General features: G+C 54.2%; 2 protein-coding genes across 3 annotated transcripts in view; one reads left to right on the top strand and one right to left on the bottom strand.

The window, feature by feature from the left end:
- Positions 1-17,834, bottom strand: part of GAL3ST1 (galactose-3-O-sulfotransferase 1) — a 237,885-nt gene that overhangs the window by 186,446 nt on the left and 33,605 nt on the right. The window lies entirely within an intron of this gene.
- OSBP2 (oxysterol binding protein 2) overlaps positions 4,057-17,834 on the top strand; it is a 77,072-nt gene continuing 63,294 nt past the window's right edge. Inside the window, exon 1 of one of the 2 annotated variants that reach the window (XM_056116528.1) lies at positions 4,057-4,161. Coding sequence is in view for 1 of the 2 variants with exons in the window: in XM_056116527.1 (XP_055972502.1) it covers positions 17,394-17,472 (79 nt within the window). In the remaining variant the exon portion in view is untranslated. Of the gene's footprint in view, positions 4,162-17,308; positions 17,473-17,834 lie in introns of those variants that run through there. The other variant, XM_056116527.1, reaches the window with a different exon arrangement.

Below are 17,834 nucleotides of genomic sequence, written 5' to 3'. Positions count from 1 at the left end.
CACTTTCATGCCAGCACTTGTTATTTTTATTTTTTTTCCAATTTTAGCCATCCTAATGAATATGAGGTGATGTCTAGTGGAAGTTCATATTTTCAGTTTCTAATGATTAAAATGATATTAAACATTTTTTTCATGTGCTTACAGGTCATTTGTTTATATTCTTTGAAAATTTCACATTTTTTAGCTCTTTTTTTTCTTTCTTTCCCTCCCCCTCCCCCTTCCTCCTTCCTACTCCCTCCCTCCCTCCCTCCCTTCCTGTTTCTGTGCTTGGGATTGAGCTCACAGCCTCATGCATATAAAGTAGTTGCTCTACCCTTGAGCTACATTCCCAGCCCCTTAGCACACTATAGAATCAGGATGTTTGTTTTCCAGTCTTAAGTGTTTTTTTTGGGGGGGGGGGATGAGAAATCTTCCAAGTAGAGCCTCAGGTGGCTCAATGCAAGGGACCAAGGATGCACTACCGCTCAGGTCCTCTGTTGCCAGGGATTATGAACCTTCCAGCAGTATTTGGGGGCCTCCAGGGCACGCGGGGTGATGCTTAGAGGACCACGTGACTCTGGGAATCCAACTAGGGTTCAGCTGCATGCAAAGCAAAGGAGTTAACCTCTGTTCTATCTCTTCAGCTCCTAGGAGGATTTTTTTTACTGTTTGAAACTTTATTTAAACACTGTATCTTACAAAATTGTTCAGAATACAGTTATTTGGGGTATTCAATGTTACAATGCCAATTCCACCACCAGTGTGAAGTTTCTTCCACAGATGTCCCCAGTTCTCCTCCACCCCCACCAAGTCTGATCTCTAAACAGATACAAAATAATATACTTTACATTTCTTATTCCAATGTAAATCTCACAGTGGTGTCTCTAAAGTCATCAAGGAATTAATAAGCGGTTTGCTGCTGGTTCAGTCTTCTGTGTTATTGAGCATGTATGCCTGTATGTGTATGCATCCGTGTGTCTGTGTCTGTGTAGAAATAGGCTTCATTGAGAGAAAGACAGACATGGTGGCAATTGCTGTGCCATAGTTTTGATGAAGGGATTAAATGAAAGGAATCCTTTGGCATCGAATTCTCAAATTCCAAATGAGGGAAAGCAGCAAACAGGCGTGGGACTCTCACATGTCCACTTGGCCAGGATTGGGTGTATGGGAAGTGGCCCACAGTCTCATGCCTATGACTTGTTTTGTTCTTGGTTTTGCTCAGGACTTGCTCCTTGTTCAGGGATCACTGCTGGCAGGGCATGGGGGACTATATATGGTGCTGGTGATCAAACCTGGACCAGAAGTGTGCAAGGCAAGTGCCTGCTGCATCATCTCTTCGGAGTTTTTCCTTTATTTTGGGGGGGGGGGCGGGGGGCACAACGGGTGATGCTTATGGTTTACTCCTGGCTCTGCACTCAGGAATTACTCCTGGCAGTACTCGGAGGACCATATGGGATGCTGGGGTCAGCTACATGCAGGGCCAGCATCCTGCCCACGGTACTATCGCTCTGGCCTCTCTGAAGTTCTTTATCACCATTTCTTAACACTGACTTGAACCTGCTCCATTTGTCCTTCATCCTTCAAACTGAAGGCTCAGCTAAATGGTAAAAATGCAGATGGTGGGTGTGAGACATGGCACAACTGGAGCAGCCGCTTTGCATGCAGGAGACCCAGGTTCCATCCCTGGCACCACATGATTCGCCAGGAGCAAGCATCAAGCTGGTACTCCTGGAGCATCATGGGGTGTGCTTGCCCCCAGAAAGAATGAAGCTGTCAATCCAAGGCACCATCTTTATTCACATGAGCACTGCCAGAGGTCACTCCTGGAGCACAGAGCCAGGAATAGCCCCTAAGCACCACTGGATAGCCCCACCCTCCAAATGGGGAACTTTTTAAAATGAAGGTACCCTTGGATATGAAAAAATTAAGCATAAAAGGTTGTGGTTTTGAAAAAAAAAAAAAGGATTTTAAGTTGCCAATACAAAAAATGCAATGCCTAAAACCAGTTAATTCCAGTTGGGCAGAAAATCCCACCAAAACATTTGAACAAGTAGGGACAAAAACAATCCCAGCACCAGATAAGGTAAAGGTAAAGGCCCTCCCGTTGATCGTCGATTTGCTCGAGCGGGCCCAGTAACGTCTCCATTGGAGACTTTGTTGTTACTGTGTCTGGCATATCGAATACTCTCGGTAGCTTGCCGGGCTCTCCGAGAGGGGCGGAGGAATTGAACTCGGGTCGGCCATGTTGGCCGCGTGTAAGGCGAACGCCCTACCCGCTGTGCTATCGCTCCAGCACCAGATAGTAAAAAAAAAAAAAAAACAAACAAATCACTGAATGCCACAACAGTGAGACTGAAACATATCAATAAAGAACAAAGAACAAAAATCATTAGTGTTAGCGTGGATATAGGGGGAAAGCAGCTGCATCCACTGCTGGTAGTAATGTCAACTGGTTCAGCCTTTTTGGAAAACAACCTGGACACATCTCAGAGACAAAGAAATGATCTTCCATATATACAGCAATTCCACTTCTTGGCACCCTACACTAAGGATCAAAAAAACTCCATCCAGAAATACATCTTTAAATTGCAGCACTATTTAAAGGGCGAAAATCTGGAAACAATCCAAGTGTCCCGGAACAGATGACTGGATAAAAAAAAAGGTATACATGCACAGTGGAATGTGGTAACTCATCCAAGATATAGAAAAGACAAACTTTGCAATTTGTTGCTTCGTAGATGTGTCTGACCAGTATTATACGAGTGAGGCATTGCATTTTCTGTATTCCCATTTGATTGGCTTTAGGTTGGATATAAAATTCTAGGGCTGGAGCGATAGCACAGCAGGTAGGGCATTTGCCTTGCATGTGGCCAACCCGGTTCGATTCCTCCGTCCCCCTTGGAGAGCCCAGCAAGCTACCGAGAGTATCCTGCCCGCATGGCAGAGCCTGGCAAGCTCCCCATGGCGTATTGGATGTGTTGTTAAGCAAGTCTCACAATGGAGATGTTTCTGGCGCCCCCTCGAGTAAATCAATGAACAACGGGAGGACAGTGCTACAGACAGTGCTGAGTTGCCAAGTTAAGTGGCGGAAGGAGTCCAGGCAGCTTGGATTCTAGAAAGATGTGAAGGTAGTCAGGTGTGAAGTGGGCAGGGCCTGAAGTGGCTGTCCAGTCTGGATTGCAGGATGCCTGGGCAGACAGGTGGGTGCTGTCAGACTTGGGACCAGAAGGAGCACCCAAGGAGAAGCTGAGGGGGTGGGGGCGAGGGGAGCTCAGATCGCGTGGCTGGCTCGCCACAGGGGCAGAGTCAAAACCAGGGTCCCCATTAGACCGGAGCGGGGGGGGGGGGGGGGGTGGAACGGGCGGAGGGGGGAAGGGCGTGGAACTGATATGAAAAACGTGGAAGCGATTCTGTGATGTCATTAGGCTCCCGCAGTCCCATCGGTCGGCGGATTGAAGCGCAGGCACCAAGAACAGGGGGTGGGGCGGGGGAGATGGGGTTCCAGGTGGGGACCGGATTCCACCGGCTCTCCCCTCCGCCCCTTCCCAGCCGCAGGCTCCCTTCTAAACGCTCGGGCGTGCAAACTCAGGGCGTCAGCCGGGAGACTGGCGGCTTTGCGCCTCGGCCCCTCCCGTGCGGACCCAGGTGCCAGGCGCCCAGCCCTCCCGGGCCTCCCTGGGGCCGCGGATAGCGCCCGAGCGCCGGCTCGGGTTCCAGGCCCGGCTCGGCTCCCGTTTAAGAAGCTGAGCCGCGCGTTTCCGACGCCGGCCCGTCGTGGTATCCCGCCCGGGGAAGCTCGCCTTTGTCCAGGCGGCTGGACGCGGGGAGAGCGCTCAGCCCTGCTCGGGAGCGGGCTGCGGAGGGTGGTGACCGGGAGCGAGGCGGCCGCGCCCCGGCCGCGCTGCGCTGCGCTGGCCGCGGCTCCGGGCAGCGCGCGGGCTGGCCGCTGTCCGCGGTGCTGAAGCGCCGGCCGCGGCGGGGAGGCGGGCTCGGGGCGGCCGGGCCGCGCACACCCAATCCGGGGCCCGCCCTCCTCCTCCCGGGCTCGGCGCGGCTCCGGCTGGCGCCCCGGCGCCGGGACGCACCGAGAGCGCGGCGGCGGCCAGGCGGCGGCGGCGGCGGCAGGACCCCTCCGAGGCTCGGGGAGAGACTCAGGTCCACACCCGGGAGCCCCTCCCTGGGGTGAGTTGGGGCCCCAGGGCGCAGGGATGGGGCATGGGACCGCCTTGGGCTTTCCCATCTTCCCATTTTCCGTTGCTTCGTTTCGTCTGGCCGGGATCGCTGGGCGGAGGGAGGACCCAGATCCCAGCTCTGGTACTTCCCGGTCCTGGGAGAGAGAGAGGGCAGGGACCCCTCCCGGGTTCTCAAGTCAGGGGACAAAGGGTTTGGCCAGAAGTCTGAGGAGAGAGTCACGAGGTCTGCCGGCCTCCAACTGTGGGTGATGCCCACTACACTGCCAGGCTGGTACCCAGGGAGTATATCTCTGTGGGGGGCTGGCCCCCGGACAGCCCAGCTCTGGAATTCAGCCCTGGGAGAAGCCAGCCATCTTTCAGCAGGGAAGGTGGGCCTGTTTCTTCCCTGGGGCTGCAAGTGGATGGGGAGGATCCCCCTTCCTCTTGTCTTCCTCTGATCCATCTTAGGTTCTGCCAGATCCTGGGTTGAGGGTGCTGGTTAACGGGTCACGGTGCACCTGGCTGTCAGGACTCAGCCAGAGGTGCTCTGAAGTGGAGCCCCAGCAGACACTCCCTGCGTGTGTGTGTGTGTGCGTGTGTTGTCGTGTGTGTGCGTGCGTTCATTCCCGGCAAGCAAAGGGGATTTTAAGGCGCCGATGACAGGCAAAGTCCTTCTCCAGCTGGCCTCTGCCTCTGAGTAAGCACTTCGGGGTCACGCTGGGCAACTCCCTAGCCAGAGGAGCTTGGGGTTTCTGTGGCCTCCCCCCATCCTGCTCTGAGCCATCTTGCCAAAGGGGGAGATGTGTTTAAACCTGATGGGTCACCTCTGCCTTCGATCTCACCAGCATACGGTTCCTATCTCCATCACCTGGCAAGGTCAGACAGACAGACCTCTTGACTTCTAGAAGTGGATGGGTGGGCTCTGGGCGGTGGTTGGTGGGGGGAGTTGCTCTCCAGACAAAGGGTTTTGGTGTGCTGGAGAGGTGAAGGGGCAGAAGGAAGAGGGGGAAGCCTCCAGTGCCCAATGCCCTAGAGTGATGGAGTTGCTGAGTTCTGAGCCCCGGGAGGCCCCTGATGGATTGGATATAACTTGGAGGATGGAGATGAAGCCTCTGGCATGTGTTGGAGGCTGGATCTGTGTTTGGTTCTGTGGGTCCAATCTAGGTTGTGTGCATGGGAGACAATGTCGGTGGGCAGTTGCTTCGGATTGTCAGATGCCTGATGGTACTGATGAAGTGCAGAGAGGTAGTGGGTCAGGATGTGGGGATGTGGGGATGATGTGCTGGTTTTAGGGTCAGGGTGAGCTGCAGTGGTGCTGTAGTGCTGGTGGTAATGCATGCCAACACGGTGGCATTCCTCCCCATGGCAGACCATGGGGCCACCGGGTCCCATTTGTTTTCTTGCGAGTGCTCTGTAGAGAGGAGAGGCAGAGAAGAGAAAGTATACTCAAGGCACCTCTCACATGTGCTGCGTTTGCCTTATTCTTGCTCACCTTCCCCCTCCCCAAAGTATTTTTGTCTTATGCAGATAGGTTTTTTTTCATCTAACAGCTGAACACTTGCATTTGTGGCCAAATGAATGGACTGCTGCTTTAGGATGGCTGACTCATAGCTCTACTTTGATATCTTTGCCGATTTGTTTCTGGTGCATGTGTGTGTGTGCAGGGGGAAGGGGGGTGATAAACTTTAAAAGCTACAGTGACAGGCCAGCTAAGCTGCAGGCCATTGCCACTGCTGGAAAATATTGTCTTTGTGCTTTGCCCTACTTGGCTTAGAAAATACATTTATAGCCCCAAAGTTTTCCGTAACTAGATCAAGTTCGTACTTGATCTAGTTATGGAAAACTTTGGGGCTCTAAATGTGTGTGTGTGTGTGTTGTGTGTGTATTATACTCCAGGCCTGCAATGCAATGTGGCTACCTATTTTTATTTGTAGTTTGAGCAGCTTAAAGCCTCTTCTATAATTTAGGTGGAGGGGCCAGAGCGAGATAGTACCGTGGGTAGGGTGTTTGCCCTGCACACGTACTGACCTGGGTTCCATCCCTGGAAGCCAATAGAGTCCTCTGAGCATTGCCAGGAGTAATTTCTGAGTGCAGAGCCAGGAATAACCCCTAAGCATTGCCAGATGTGACCCAAACACCAGAACTAGTTGATTAATAAGGTGGGCTTCAGTTCTCTGTCACTGAGGAAACTGGCCATGGATTGTTGACCTGGGAGATACACACGGTCCTTAATCCAGCTCACCTCTATTTAGAAGTCCCACACTTGCAGTATCTGTGTACAGTTGCAGAATATGCCCCCGATTGTGAAAACCTTTTGGACTGAATTTCTTTTTTTGGGGGGTGCTTTTTGGGTCACACCTGACCATGCACAGGGGTTACGCTTGGCTCTGCACTCAGGAATTACTCATGGCGGTAGCTCAAGGGACCATATGGGATGCTGGGAATCGAACCCGGGTCGGCTGCGTGCAAAGCAAACACCCTACCTGCTGTGCTATCACTTCAGCCCCAGGACTGGATTTCTTAAAGTCAAGGCAGATGATAATGTTCCATGTTCATTTGGTTGCAAGTAACCAAATGGGTAACTTGGTGGAACCATGTTAGAGACGGTGGCCACAGCTATGCAAGGGAAAGAGAACAAGGCCAATTTTGTAGACCGAGAGATCTGGGTTCAAGCTCCTGCTTACTTATTTAACCGTTCTGACCCTCTGATATTTCGTTTGTAGACTCAGGGCAGGGAGCAGACAGAGGGGACTTGAGAACCAAGGGTGAGTGACACCAGGCACAGGAAGCAGGCAGTGTTGGAGATCAGGGCCCCTCCCTGGGCATCTGAGCAGGCTGTTGCGTGCAGGGATGACTTCTGAGCAGTAGCACACCCTGTCTTCTTCCTGCCTGTCTCATGTCTTCTTTTGTTTTCTTTGTTTTGGGGCCACACCAGTGTGCTCAGGGGTTATTTCTGGCTGTGCACTCAGGAATTACTGCTGGTGGTGCTTAGGGGAACATACAGGAATCCAGAAATGGAACCCCGGTCGCTGCATGCAAGGCAAGTTCCCTACCAGCTGTCCTATCTTTCCAGCCCTGTCACTGCATCTTCTGTCTGAATTGCCCATGGCATCATGTCCCCTCTTTAAGTCCTTTTCCTTGGGCCTCCCTGGACGTACATAACCCCAAGCAGGCGTGTTGTAGGTAGGTAGGTACCTGGACCCCCGCAGAGAGAGGGCATCTCCTGAGCCACATCCCTGAGCCAGCGCGGTGGTGGTTGGGGTTGGGGCGTGGGGTGGCGCCAGCGGGCGAGGCTCGTCGCTCCTGTTCCCACTTGCAGCTGTGTTCGTTCTTTGCAGGGCCCGTCACCATGGGCAGCTCTGCTCCTCTGCCTCGTGGGGATTGTGCCACGGGTGCGTCAAATCCTCCAGCCCCTCTCTGAATGCTGCCGGCCAGGTTGGTCTGTGTGCACTGGTGTGGTGGCCTCTCTGATGTGACTTCTGGGCCCTCTGCCCTCAGATCCACCTCCTTGTGCACCCCCGTTCATGCCAGACCTAGAGGTCTCTGGTCAGATCTCATTGGTTGTGGCATGAACAGGAGACAGTCTGGCTGCGTTTCTTTCTCCTGGTTTCTTGAGAGATTCCATTTTGTTGGGAAACCCAAGAGATAGTTTAATGGTTCGCCAATATGGAGCGTATAAGATTCGGTCATTTACCATCAGCTCATTTCCCTCCCGAGAGACGGACACACCCATTACATTTTTTTCCAGATCTTTCCCTGTATGGTCGCACACTCTCCCCTGCATACGTTAATACACTCACACAGTTGAGACTTGACACAGCTGACCCAGTCGGCTTGGAATCCCCGAGCACCACCAGGGGTCACTCCTGAGCACAGAGCCAGGAATAGCCCCTGAGCCCTGCAGGGTGTGACTTAAAGAGAAAAAAACGAATTTCATGACATATTATAACTGATTACATTAAATGCTGCCAATGTCCAGTTTGGTTCATTTTATCGCTACATCTGGACCTACTATGACCTGGATCTTTGCATGTGTATAAGATTTTTCCATGCCTTGGGGTTCTCAGAGTGGAATTGTTACATCATAAAGACACATTCATGATAAATACAAACGAACACGGTCAGTCAAAACGAATGATGAAATTTTCATCGCATTTCCCGTATTGCCAATGAGGTTGGATATACTTGCATCTGTTTATTGACGAATCATTTGTATTTTGTGGTTTGTGTGTTCCTCTCCATCGCATTTTACTGTTTAGAGGTATATAGTTTCTATGCCGATTTATAGGCATTCATTCTAAGTTATGACTCTTCTCTGGCTGGTCACATATTTATTCTGCAATTATTTTCTCTTTGTGGTTTATCTTTTAATTTCCTGGTGGCTGTGGTACCACTGTCTTTGCAAACATACTTTTTTAAAAAAACCTAGCAATCAGGAATTATTTTGTTTAGTTTCTTTATTTTGGGAGGCACACCCGGCAATGCTCAGGGCTCTCTCCTAGCTCCGTGCTCAGAGATCCCTTGGGTGGTGTTGGGAGAGCAAATTCGATGTCTGGGATACAACAGGGGTCCGCTGCATGCAAGGCAAGTGCCGTAATAACTATGTACTATCTGTCCAGCCCTGGGAAGTGCTGGGGGAAGTGGAGCTCGGAGGCTCAAAGCTTTGGAGGCATTCTGCCTCTCTTCTAGTCTATGCTTGCTCTTTGAACAGAACCCCTAACTTCACTGATCTTTAAATTTGTCATCGCTAAGGCAGTTCTGCCCATCACGCTCCACCTCTCCCTGGCTTTCCCCAGGACCCCAGGAGCAGCTGACCTTGGCAGGGCCTCGTAGTCATGAAGCTAATTCACTGGTGGGCATTGGGATCCCCTCTTCCTGCACAGGCCTGGGTGTTGGATCTTGGTCCCAGTGCCCTGCCCCTGGTGTGGCGCTCTTCACCCGTATTTTGTCTGTCTCATTGTTTGGGGCCACACCCTGCAGTGCTCGGGGGACCACATGTGGTGCCAGGGATGGGACCAGGGTTGGCTGCATGCAAGACAAGCACCTTACCTCCTGCACTCCCTTCCTGGGTATTTTCCTGGGCTTGCCTCTGCTGGAGAAGTTATCTTGATGGCTCTGCAGAGGGGTGTCAGGTATTAAAATGTGCAGGCTGCCATAACAAGCCCCGTCCTGCAATAGATTTGTGTACTCAACCCCTTTTGTTGCATTGGGTAGGACTGTGTGGCCTACCCAGTCAAAATGACCAGAAGTCCAAGGTCAAGGTCAAGGTTTGGTTTTACCTGCAGCCTCTCTCCTTGACTTGTGGCTAGCTGTGTTCTTGTCTCGGCTCCAGTAGTTCACCTCAGTCTGTGTGTGTGTGTGTGTGTGTGTGTGTGTGTGTGTGTGTGTCCGTGTCCTTCTCTTTGGAGGACACTGGCCAATTGGATGAGATCCTGCCTCCATGACCTCCTTTTACCTTGATGACCTCTTCCAAGGCTCCATCTCAGAATATGATCACATTCTGCAGTATTGCAGTGTTGGTTTTCCAAGAATGTGGGGGAGGGGGACATAACCAGGAGGTAGCGCCCTTCGGATGGAATCTGGGCCTGGGGCTCAGAGACACTCCTATGCTTGCTTAGAAAGTTAGTCCATGCACAGCTTGCAAATTTGATCTCGGGCTCTGCATCTGACCCCGAATGCCCAGTCTCCACAGGGCTCCTGACTGCTGATAAGTTTGTTGGGGCCCCCTGCCTGCTCATGGCCTCTGTCCTTTGTCCTCATGACTCGTGCAGCTCTTCTTTTTACTCCTAGGCAAAGGCTTTACCAACATTCAATTGTTAGAATGCAACTTGGGCCTTGGGGGGCATTGGGACTGTGATAAAGTTCACATACGAAGGCAAAGAATGTGCAGAATGCAGGAAACACCCCTGCAGTCACACAGCCTCATAAAACTTCCTGAGTCATGCACAGTCCCTTTCCCTCTTTGCACAAGTACTGGGATGTCACACCTTTGGCGTCATTCTGGCCGGCACTTCATGCCTTTTGAAGGGCACCTTATGCGCTTCTGCCTTTTCCACCCATGTTCCACCTGATTGGCTCTGGCTCTATCTTGGTCCTATTAATGGCTGTGCAGTAGACCCCTGAGTTGATGTCATTTCACGTTTCAAAGCCCCTTTCAAGCATTTCCATTTCTCTGTGTGACGATGTGCTGAGTATCTGAACTAGAAGCTTTTTGCTTCTCTTGAATCATTTCCCAGGGAAATATTTCCAGCACTGGGTTACTGAGTCAGGATGGCAGCACCTGGGGAATGGTAGGATCTCTTTATGAAGGGTAGAGGGAATGGTTCCAGGACTGGAGTGCATGCTTTGCATGCACGAGCCCCAGGAGTGATTCTCAGCACCACATGGCCCTTCTAGTGCTTCTAGGAGTGAATCCTGAGCACTGAGCTGGGAGTAGCACCTGAGCACTGCCTGGGATGACCCCCCCCCCAGAAGATGTCTTCATGGAATGCACATTTTCCCCTACCATCAAGTATTTCAACCTCACTGTAATCCTGCTGACTTTCGGGGTTCTTAATTAAATCTATTTGGGCCATTTCAGGCAGCTTTACTTTGTACCACTTTGGTTTTGGTTATTATTATTACTTTGGTTTTGGGGCCGCAACCAGTGGTGCTCAGGACTGACTCCTGGCTCTGCCCTTAGGGATCACTTCCACTTTAATAATAGCAAAGGAAGCAAAGGGAGCAAGCATTTTGCACTGTATTTGTGTTTCCAATACCTTTTTTTTTTTTCATTTTCTTTTTTTAAAAAAGTGACTGTGTGTGAGGAAACTGAAATAGTAATCGCTTGGAAATTCCAGCTCTTGGATTATTTTGAAGGATTGGTGGGAGGAAGTGGTATTTTAGATTTCAACAAGCAAAGGCCTCAGTCAGTAATGGACATTGGTAATTATGGGGGCCCACTGGGGCCCACTTTTGGAGCAGAAGGGGATGAGAAGGGGCTCGTGTCTTCAATTGTGCCAGGTGGGCTCTGACCCACAAGTACCTGTTCCTCACAAGACCGCCCCTTCTGAACGCATGCGCAGAGATGCCCTGCACTGGCTGGCTCCTGACAGTCAAGCCTGCCGGGCTCAGTTTCCTAAGAGGCGCCGCTCGCCTCCTGGCCTGCCCTAGCAATGTCGCACTCCCAAGGAACAAAGCTAGAGGAGTCAACCACACCCAGCAGTGCTCTGGGCTTACTCCTGGCTCTGTGCTCAGGAATCCCTCCTGGCAGGGCTCAGGGCACCATGTGGGGTGTTGGGGAATCTAACCTGGGTGGGCCACTGTCCTGTTGCTCCAGTCTCACTTGTCACGTTTGTCCCCTCTTTCCCTTAACTGATTTGAATGATGTGCTCTCCTCCATTCCATTTTTCTGTTCTAAGACTCACCAGCGATATATCGACCATGGCTCCCCCCTGGCAGTTCATTTGAATTGCTAGCCACACGTTTTCATGAATTGCTCATGAATGAATTCTTTGGCTTTGGTGCAGAACAGTTGATCCAGGGTGCTGGCAGGCGCCAGGGATGCCAATGGCTGTTCTTAGAACGCAGCTGGCCTTCAGGGCCTCTTGCTGTGGTTAAGTCCCCCCAGGAGCAGGGAGGTGAGATGGACCTTTGGGAACTTGATTCAGCAGAGCACAACAGGGAAAGTGGGTGTTTCTCTCCTGTGCATCCTAGACATGCATCAGTGATGAGACGAGGGCCCCTCGAGAGGGAAACCAAAGGTCCCTCAATCCAGATGCACTGGGGGCTCAGCTCAGGCCAGGGAGCTATTGTCAGTTTTTGCTCCCGAGGCCTTTCCAAGCCTCTGATCAGCTCTGTGTGTTCCCAGCATGTTCTGTGCCAGGGTTCCAACACGTGGGTTCTGAAGGGAAGGGGTCAGAGTGCTGACTTGCATGTGAGGGGCATGTGGGGAGCAGCGGGAGCTTGCGAAGGCAAGGAGATGGCGGGGGGGGGGGGTGTGCTGGCTGGTCCCCAGGGGAATCCTGATGATTTATGAGTTTGCTTTCATCTCTTTACTCGTGAGCTTGTCCTGTGTGTTGGACCACGCTGAGCATCATGAGAAAAGACTGGATTCTTCCCACTAGGAGTGTACAGTCTGGGGCGGGAGACGGACAAATGGGAGCCCACAGCAGGACACACTAGATCCTGGGCCAGAAAGAAACTGGGACATTTCAGGAGCCCAGGCTTGAGGAAATTCCCCTCAGAACCCAGAATTTTATTATGCTTCTATATGCACAGTTAAAACTGCACAATTAAACGATTGCATAATTTATCTTTTCCATCTTATTTAATATTACCTTTTAAACTTGTTTGTTTATGGCCTCACCCAGCAATGCGTAGGGCTTACTTCTGGCTCTGCACTCAGGAATTACTCCTGGCGGGGCTCAGGGGACCAAATGGAGTGCCAGAATCAAAACCAGGCCAGCCACATGCAAGGCCACATGCCCTCCCGGCTGTACTACCGCTCCGGCCCCAGCCTTTTTATTTTATTTATTTTATTTTGTTGGTTTTGTTTTGGGGAGTCACATGCAGTAGTACTCAAGACTTACTCTTGGCTCTGTGCTCAGGGATCACTGTGATGATGCTTGGGGTGTGTTGGTGAAACCAGGATCAGCCACATGCAAGGCTAGCTTTACCCTTCCTTGTCTCTGGCCCTCCACCCTTTCAAAGACATGATCTCTGATTCCAGTGGCATCTGCTGCATTTAGAACTCTTAAACAGCTCCCTGATAGTCTGCATAGGGGAAGAAATAAACATTCGCTGATGTCAGACCCAAGGTGACTTTTTGGTTTTTGCCACACACCTGCTGCAGGCCTCCTGGCTCCTTGGGAATCAATCCCGGAGAATCCGTCCTCCCACCCACTGGGCAGGCACCGGCTGTGGGACTCGCAGGGTCCTGCCAGGTGACCACCTAGGCTATGTCCTGCTCCCCGCGTGACATTTTCTCTGTGACTCCCTGTTCTGGGAGGGCCAGCAGAGACTCCCAGCCTTGGGCATATGTGGGAGATAGAGAGGCAAGAGCCAGGAGAGGGCAACAGTTCCGCTGAGAATACTGGCCGTAGGGAGCAGCCGTAAAGGTGCCACATGGCAAAGGAAGTGGGGCCCAGGACTTCCGTGGCACCAAGTCAAGGGATCTTGATGCGGGGGTCAGAGAGGAGCTTGGAGGGAGGGTCATAGCTGCCCCCAGGGGTGCCGGCTCAGAGCACTGGGGGTGAGTGGACCTTAGGGATTTTGCAGAGTTTGTGCACTTGTTCATTTTAGGGTGTGGGGGGCCTGCCCCCTAGAAGCGTTCTGGAGACACATGCCATATGGAGGGCCTGCCGGGGAGCAGAGGCAGGGCTGGGCTTCAGTCTCACCTGTTCTTGTTTTTGTTTTTCGGGTTCGGGACACACCCGGCGGTGTGCAGAGCTTGCTCTTGTCTCTGCACAGGGCTCACTCCTGGTGGTGCTGGGGGACCATATGTAGTGCCGAGGATTGAATCCAGGTAGGCTGTGTGCAAGGCACTCACCCTGCCCCTGTGCTATCGCTCCGGCCCTCATCCTCCACCTGTGATGGGAGGGAGACTTGTGAGCAGCCAGCAGGTCTCCCGCGCTTGGTGTCTGCTCCCAGTTGGGTCATCTGAGTCTTTCCAGCCCATTGTCCCCCCCCCCCACCCCCAAGAAGAATCAGCGCCCTTCTGGCGGGCTGCTAAGCTCGTTTTAAGATTTGTGAAGTGTTTCCTGAGAGCACCAACTGACCATTATTGATATGATCAACATGTTTGCTATGTTAAAATAATTAAGCTGATGTGTATGGGGGGGGTGTTGTTCATTGTTCTCTGCAGCGGAGGTTCTCAAACTTACAGGGTGTGCCCTCCCCTTTAAGGATAAAAACCACTCAGTGCCCCTGGAAATCTTACTCCTCCCAACTGAACCTGAGGCTATAACCACGCCCCACCCCCATCATTTTTCCAACCTGGTGAAGATCTGGGTAGGGAGAAGGTAGTGTCCACTCTGGGGGACATGGCTCTGTTGTATGTCCCCCCGCATGTGTTTGCTCCCATTTCTGCATTACGCAGCTGTCCGAGTGGTACTTGGTGAGGGTAGGGCAGGCAGAGTGAACAGGGTGTGTCATCCTGACATCCCTCCACAGCTGTGAGCATGGCGCAAAGTGCCCCCTTTCTCAGCCCTGAGATAAGGGCCTAGCTCTGCTCTCCTGAGATTCTTCCAGCCTCTGGAGCCCACGATGCTCAGTGTCTGGCTGAATATCCGGGGCTGGGGTCAGGGGTACAGTCGACGCAGCGGAGCACAAGCCTTGCTTGTACCTTGGCACCACAGAGCAAACTTGGGGGTCCCTGGGCACTGCCAGGATGACTCTCGTGTGTCACTTGGAGTGGCCCCCAGATGCCCTGAGCCTCACTGGGAGGCCACTATCAAAAGTTAAATCAGGCTCCAGCGATGACAAGGTGCATGCAGTTCATCACCATCAGGAGGGACCCCAGAGCAACGAACAGGCGTAAGCAAGCTCTGAGCACAGCTGGGCGTGGCCCTCAAGCCAAAATAATAAATAGGTAAAAAAAGGTAAAGGCCCTCCCGTTGATCGTCGATTTGCTCGAGCGGGCCCAGTAACGTCTCCACTGGAGACTTTGTTGTTACTGTGTCTGGCATATCGAATACTCTCGGTAGCTTGCCGGGCTCTCCGAGAGGGGTGGAGGAATCGAACTCGGGTCGGCCATGTTGGCCGCTTGTAAGGCGAACGCCCTACCGCTGTGCTATAAATACAGAAATAAAATGAAAAATCAGTTCTGCGTGTGCAAATCCTCCATGCAAACAGTTCCCAAAGCATTCAGGACAGGACAGTTTCCGTCTCCTTCGCTTTTCTTCCTGCAGCCTCGGGGACCCTGGGAGCAGTTACTGGTGAAAGGGACCCCAGAGAGTATGGTTCAGAGTGTGGCCTCTGAGGTCAGCCAGAACAGGCCAGTTCAAAGCTTGGTCACCCTGGGCAGGTCACTTTCTTCCAGTATCTTAAGTCTGCTCATCTGTGCAAGAGGGAACTGGAGGAACTACTGCAGAGGGGCCTGTGGGGTGGGGGGTGGGGGTTTGAATGGGGAAATGCAGGTGTAGCCATTAGCCAGGGCCTGACACTCAGCCTTCCCATCCCGGTGGGCATGCAGATCATTATTACGCTCTTTATTTTGTAGCCAGAAAAACACAAAACACTCTCCTGAGGCCAGGGGGAGGTAGTGCAAAGGGGTGGAGAGTTTGTATTGCATGTGGGAGCCCCAAGTTTAGTCCCTGGCACTGAACGGCACCCCAGCACTGCAACATGTAACCCAGTGACCCCTCGCATCGCTGGTGAGGCCACTTTATTAACGGAACAACAAAACCCAAGGCCCAGAACTGCTGTTCGACCTTAGATCTCGGGACTCCCCGAATCGAGCGCCACTGCAGTGGATGAAGCCCCGGGGTCGGAGAGGTGCGCTTTTGCTTTCAAGGCTTGGAAAGGAATCAGGGACCCCCCAACCCCTTCCCGGAGTCGATTACCTGGGATAACAGGAGTATCATTGTAGACTGGAAAACTCTGAAGTGCGCGAAAAGCAATGGGTTCTTTTTCAGTCAGTTCCCTGTGCTAAATGCGGTCCGAGGAGCTCGCCACGAGGATTTTGTCAGGTCTGGACAGATGTTAAAAACTCAGTTTCAGGGCACAGAGGCTGTGTGCACTGGAAAAGGCACAAGCAGTGTCAGTGAGGGGCCGGAGGGAGGGGAGAGGCAGGAGTGAGGGTGCTGGGTTCTGTCCCTAGCCCATGCCCCCACCCCCCCATCACTGGTTGCAACCAGAGTTCCTGAATACAACCAGGGCGGCCCTGGGAATCCCTCTCATCATATCTCAGGCTGTCGCATTGAACCTCCAGCTGGTTTGGCCCAGAATTTCTGGGGGTGGCCCTCGAGCCCCCTAAACACTGCATGCAAGTGAACCGTTTCCCCCTCCCCAAATAACAGGGCCAGTGACCGGGCTTGGATGGCCTTGTGGCAGCTGTGTTCAGGCCAAGAGGTCAGCATGGTATGGGGGTGGGGGTGAAGAGAGGGTCCTGCCGTGGGGTCTGGGAGGCCTCTGAGGGGGAGGGTGACGAGGTCTGACATCGCGGGCTCTGGCAGAGAGCAGATACTGTGGAGTATGGGGGTGGGGGGCAGGTGGGGGGAGGGAGGCGGATGATGGAGTCTGGGCTTTGCAGTCAGGATTTGTCAACAAACTATGGGGGTGTTTTATTTAAGTTTTCTTTTTGGTGGCATTGGGGTGGTGGTGGGGGTGGGGGTGTTGGGCCACACTCTACACTCATCGACCCCTCCTGGCAGGGCTCAGGGGACCATATGGGGTGCCAGGGACCGAACCCAGGTCAGCCGCATGCAAAGCAAACACCTTACCCGCTGCCCTGTGGCTCCGGCCTGGGTCTGAGGGACCAAGGTGGCACCGTGGACGGACAGATTCCACGTTTCTGTTCAGAACAGGGGTGAGGGTGGTGGGGGCACGGGTCTAGGGCGCCATCGAGATCTCGGTGTTTTTCTGGGCATCAGCAGCCCAGGTGGAAGCCCTGCAGGCAGCTGGACGGCCGAGTGTGGGGGAGGCCCGCAAGCCCTCCCGCCTGTTGCCTTCCTCCGGGCCAGTGGACAGGTGGCTGCAGGTGGCCCGTTACAGGTGCACCCGCCGCCCCGGAAGCTTCAGGGAGGGACCGAGCCTCCGAGGTGACCCCGACTTCCCGGCTCCACGTTTCCCACGTGCTCCGCGCCTCTCAAGGGCACCGGTGCCCGTGGAACCCGAGCCACGCCGGGCGCGCTGCTGCGGGGGGCGGCGCCCGCGCTCGCTCGGGGTGCGCGTGCAAACGTGCCGTGCGGACGGACGGGGGCGGCTGGGTGCTCGGTTCCCGGTGCTCCGGCGGGGGGGCGGACTCTCTCCGGGGCCGCAGACGCGGCGGGGGAAGGGGGCGAGCGGTGGGGGTGGGGGTGGGGTTCCGCCGCCCGGAGCTCGGCTCCCGCGGCGGCGCCGACGGGGTTAACTGGCTCGTGCACCGGGCGGCGGGCGGCAGTGGTGCATTGTGGTAACGCGGCGGCGCCGGGGCCCCCGCGAGCGCCCGCGCGCGCCGCCTCCGCCGGGCGGCCCGCCGAGCTGCGCGCGCGTCCGGGCGAGCCTCCCCGGGCCCGGCGCCATGTAGCGGCCCCGCGGCCCGGAGGCCGCCCCGCGGCGGGGATGAAGGGACGCGGCTGCTGGGAGACGGCCTCGGTGCGCTCCTTCTGCAGCTCGGGCTGCCTGAATAAATTTAAGAAGGGTTAGTGCTGCCCCGCCCGGCGCGATCCGGCCACGCGAGCGCCGATGTCAGCGCCACGCGCGCGGGGAGCCCCGGGAAACCCCCGTCCCCGCCGCGCTCGGGCGGGGCGGGCAGGCGGGCGGGCACCGGGGAGGGGGCTGCGGGAGAGGCGGGCCGGGCTCCGCCGGAAGGAAGGACCGGGCTCGGATGAAGGAAGAGCTTTCTGAAAGGACGCGGGGAGACTCGGTCCGGGTGGCATCAGCCCCCTGGCCAGGGTCCGCCCGCGGGGTGGCTGGCGCGGGGGCCCGCACGGTGTAGCTGGGCAGTGCATGGCCCGGTCCCCCGCCTCCTGTCCCTGCGGAGCGCCTGGCGGTCGCTGACAC

Source organism: Sorex fumeus, unplaced genomic scaffold (assembly GCF_029834395.1).
Source record: "Sorex fumeus unplaced genomic scaffold, SorFum_2.1 ptg000032l, whole genome shotgun sequence".
In the NCBI taxonomy this organism is placed as follows: domain Eukaryota; kingdom Metazoa; phylum Chordata; class Mammalia; order Eulipotyphla; family Soricidae; genus Sorex; species Sorex fumeus.
This window is presented reverse-complemented; position numbering and strand designations above follow the sequence as displayed.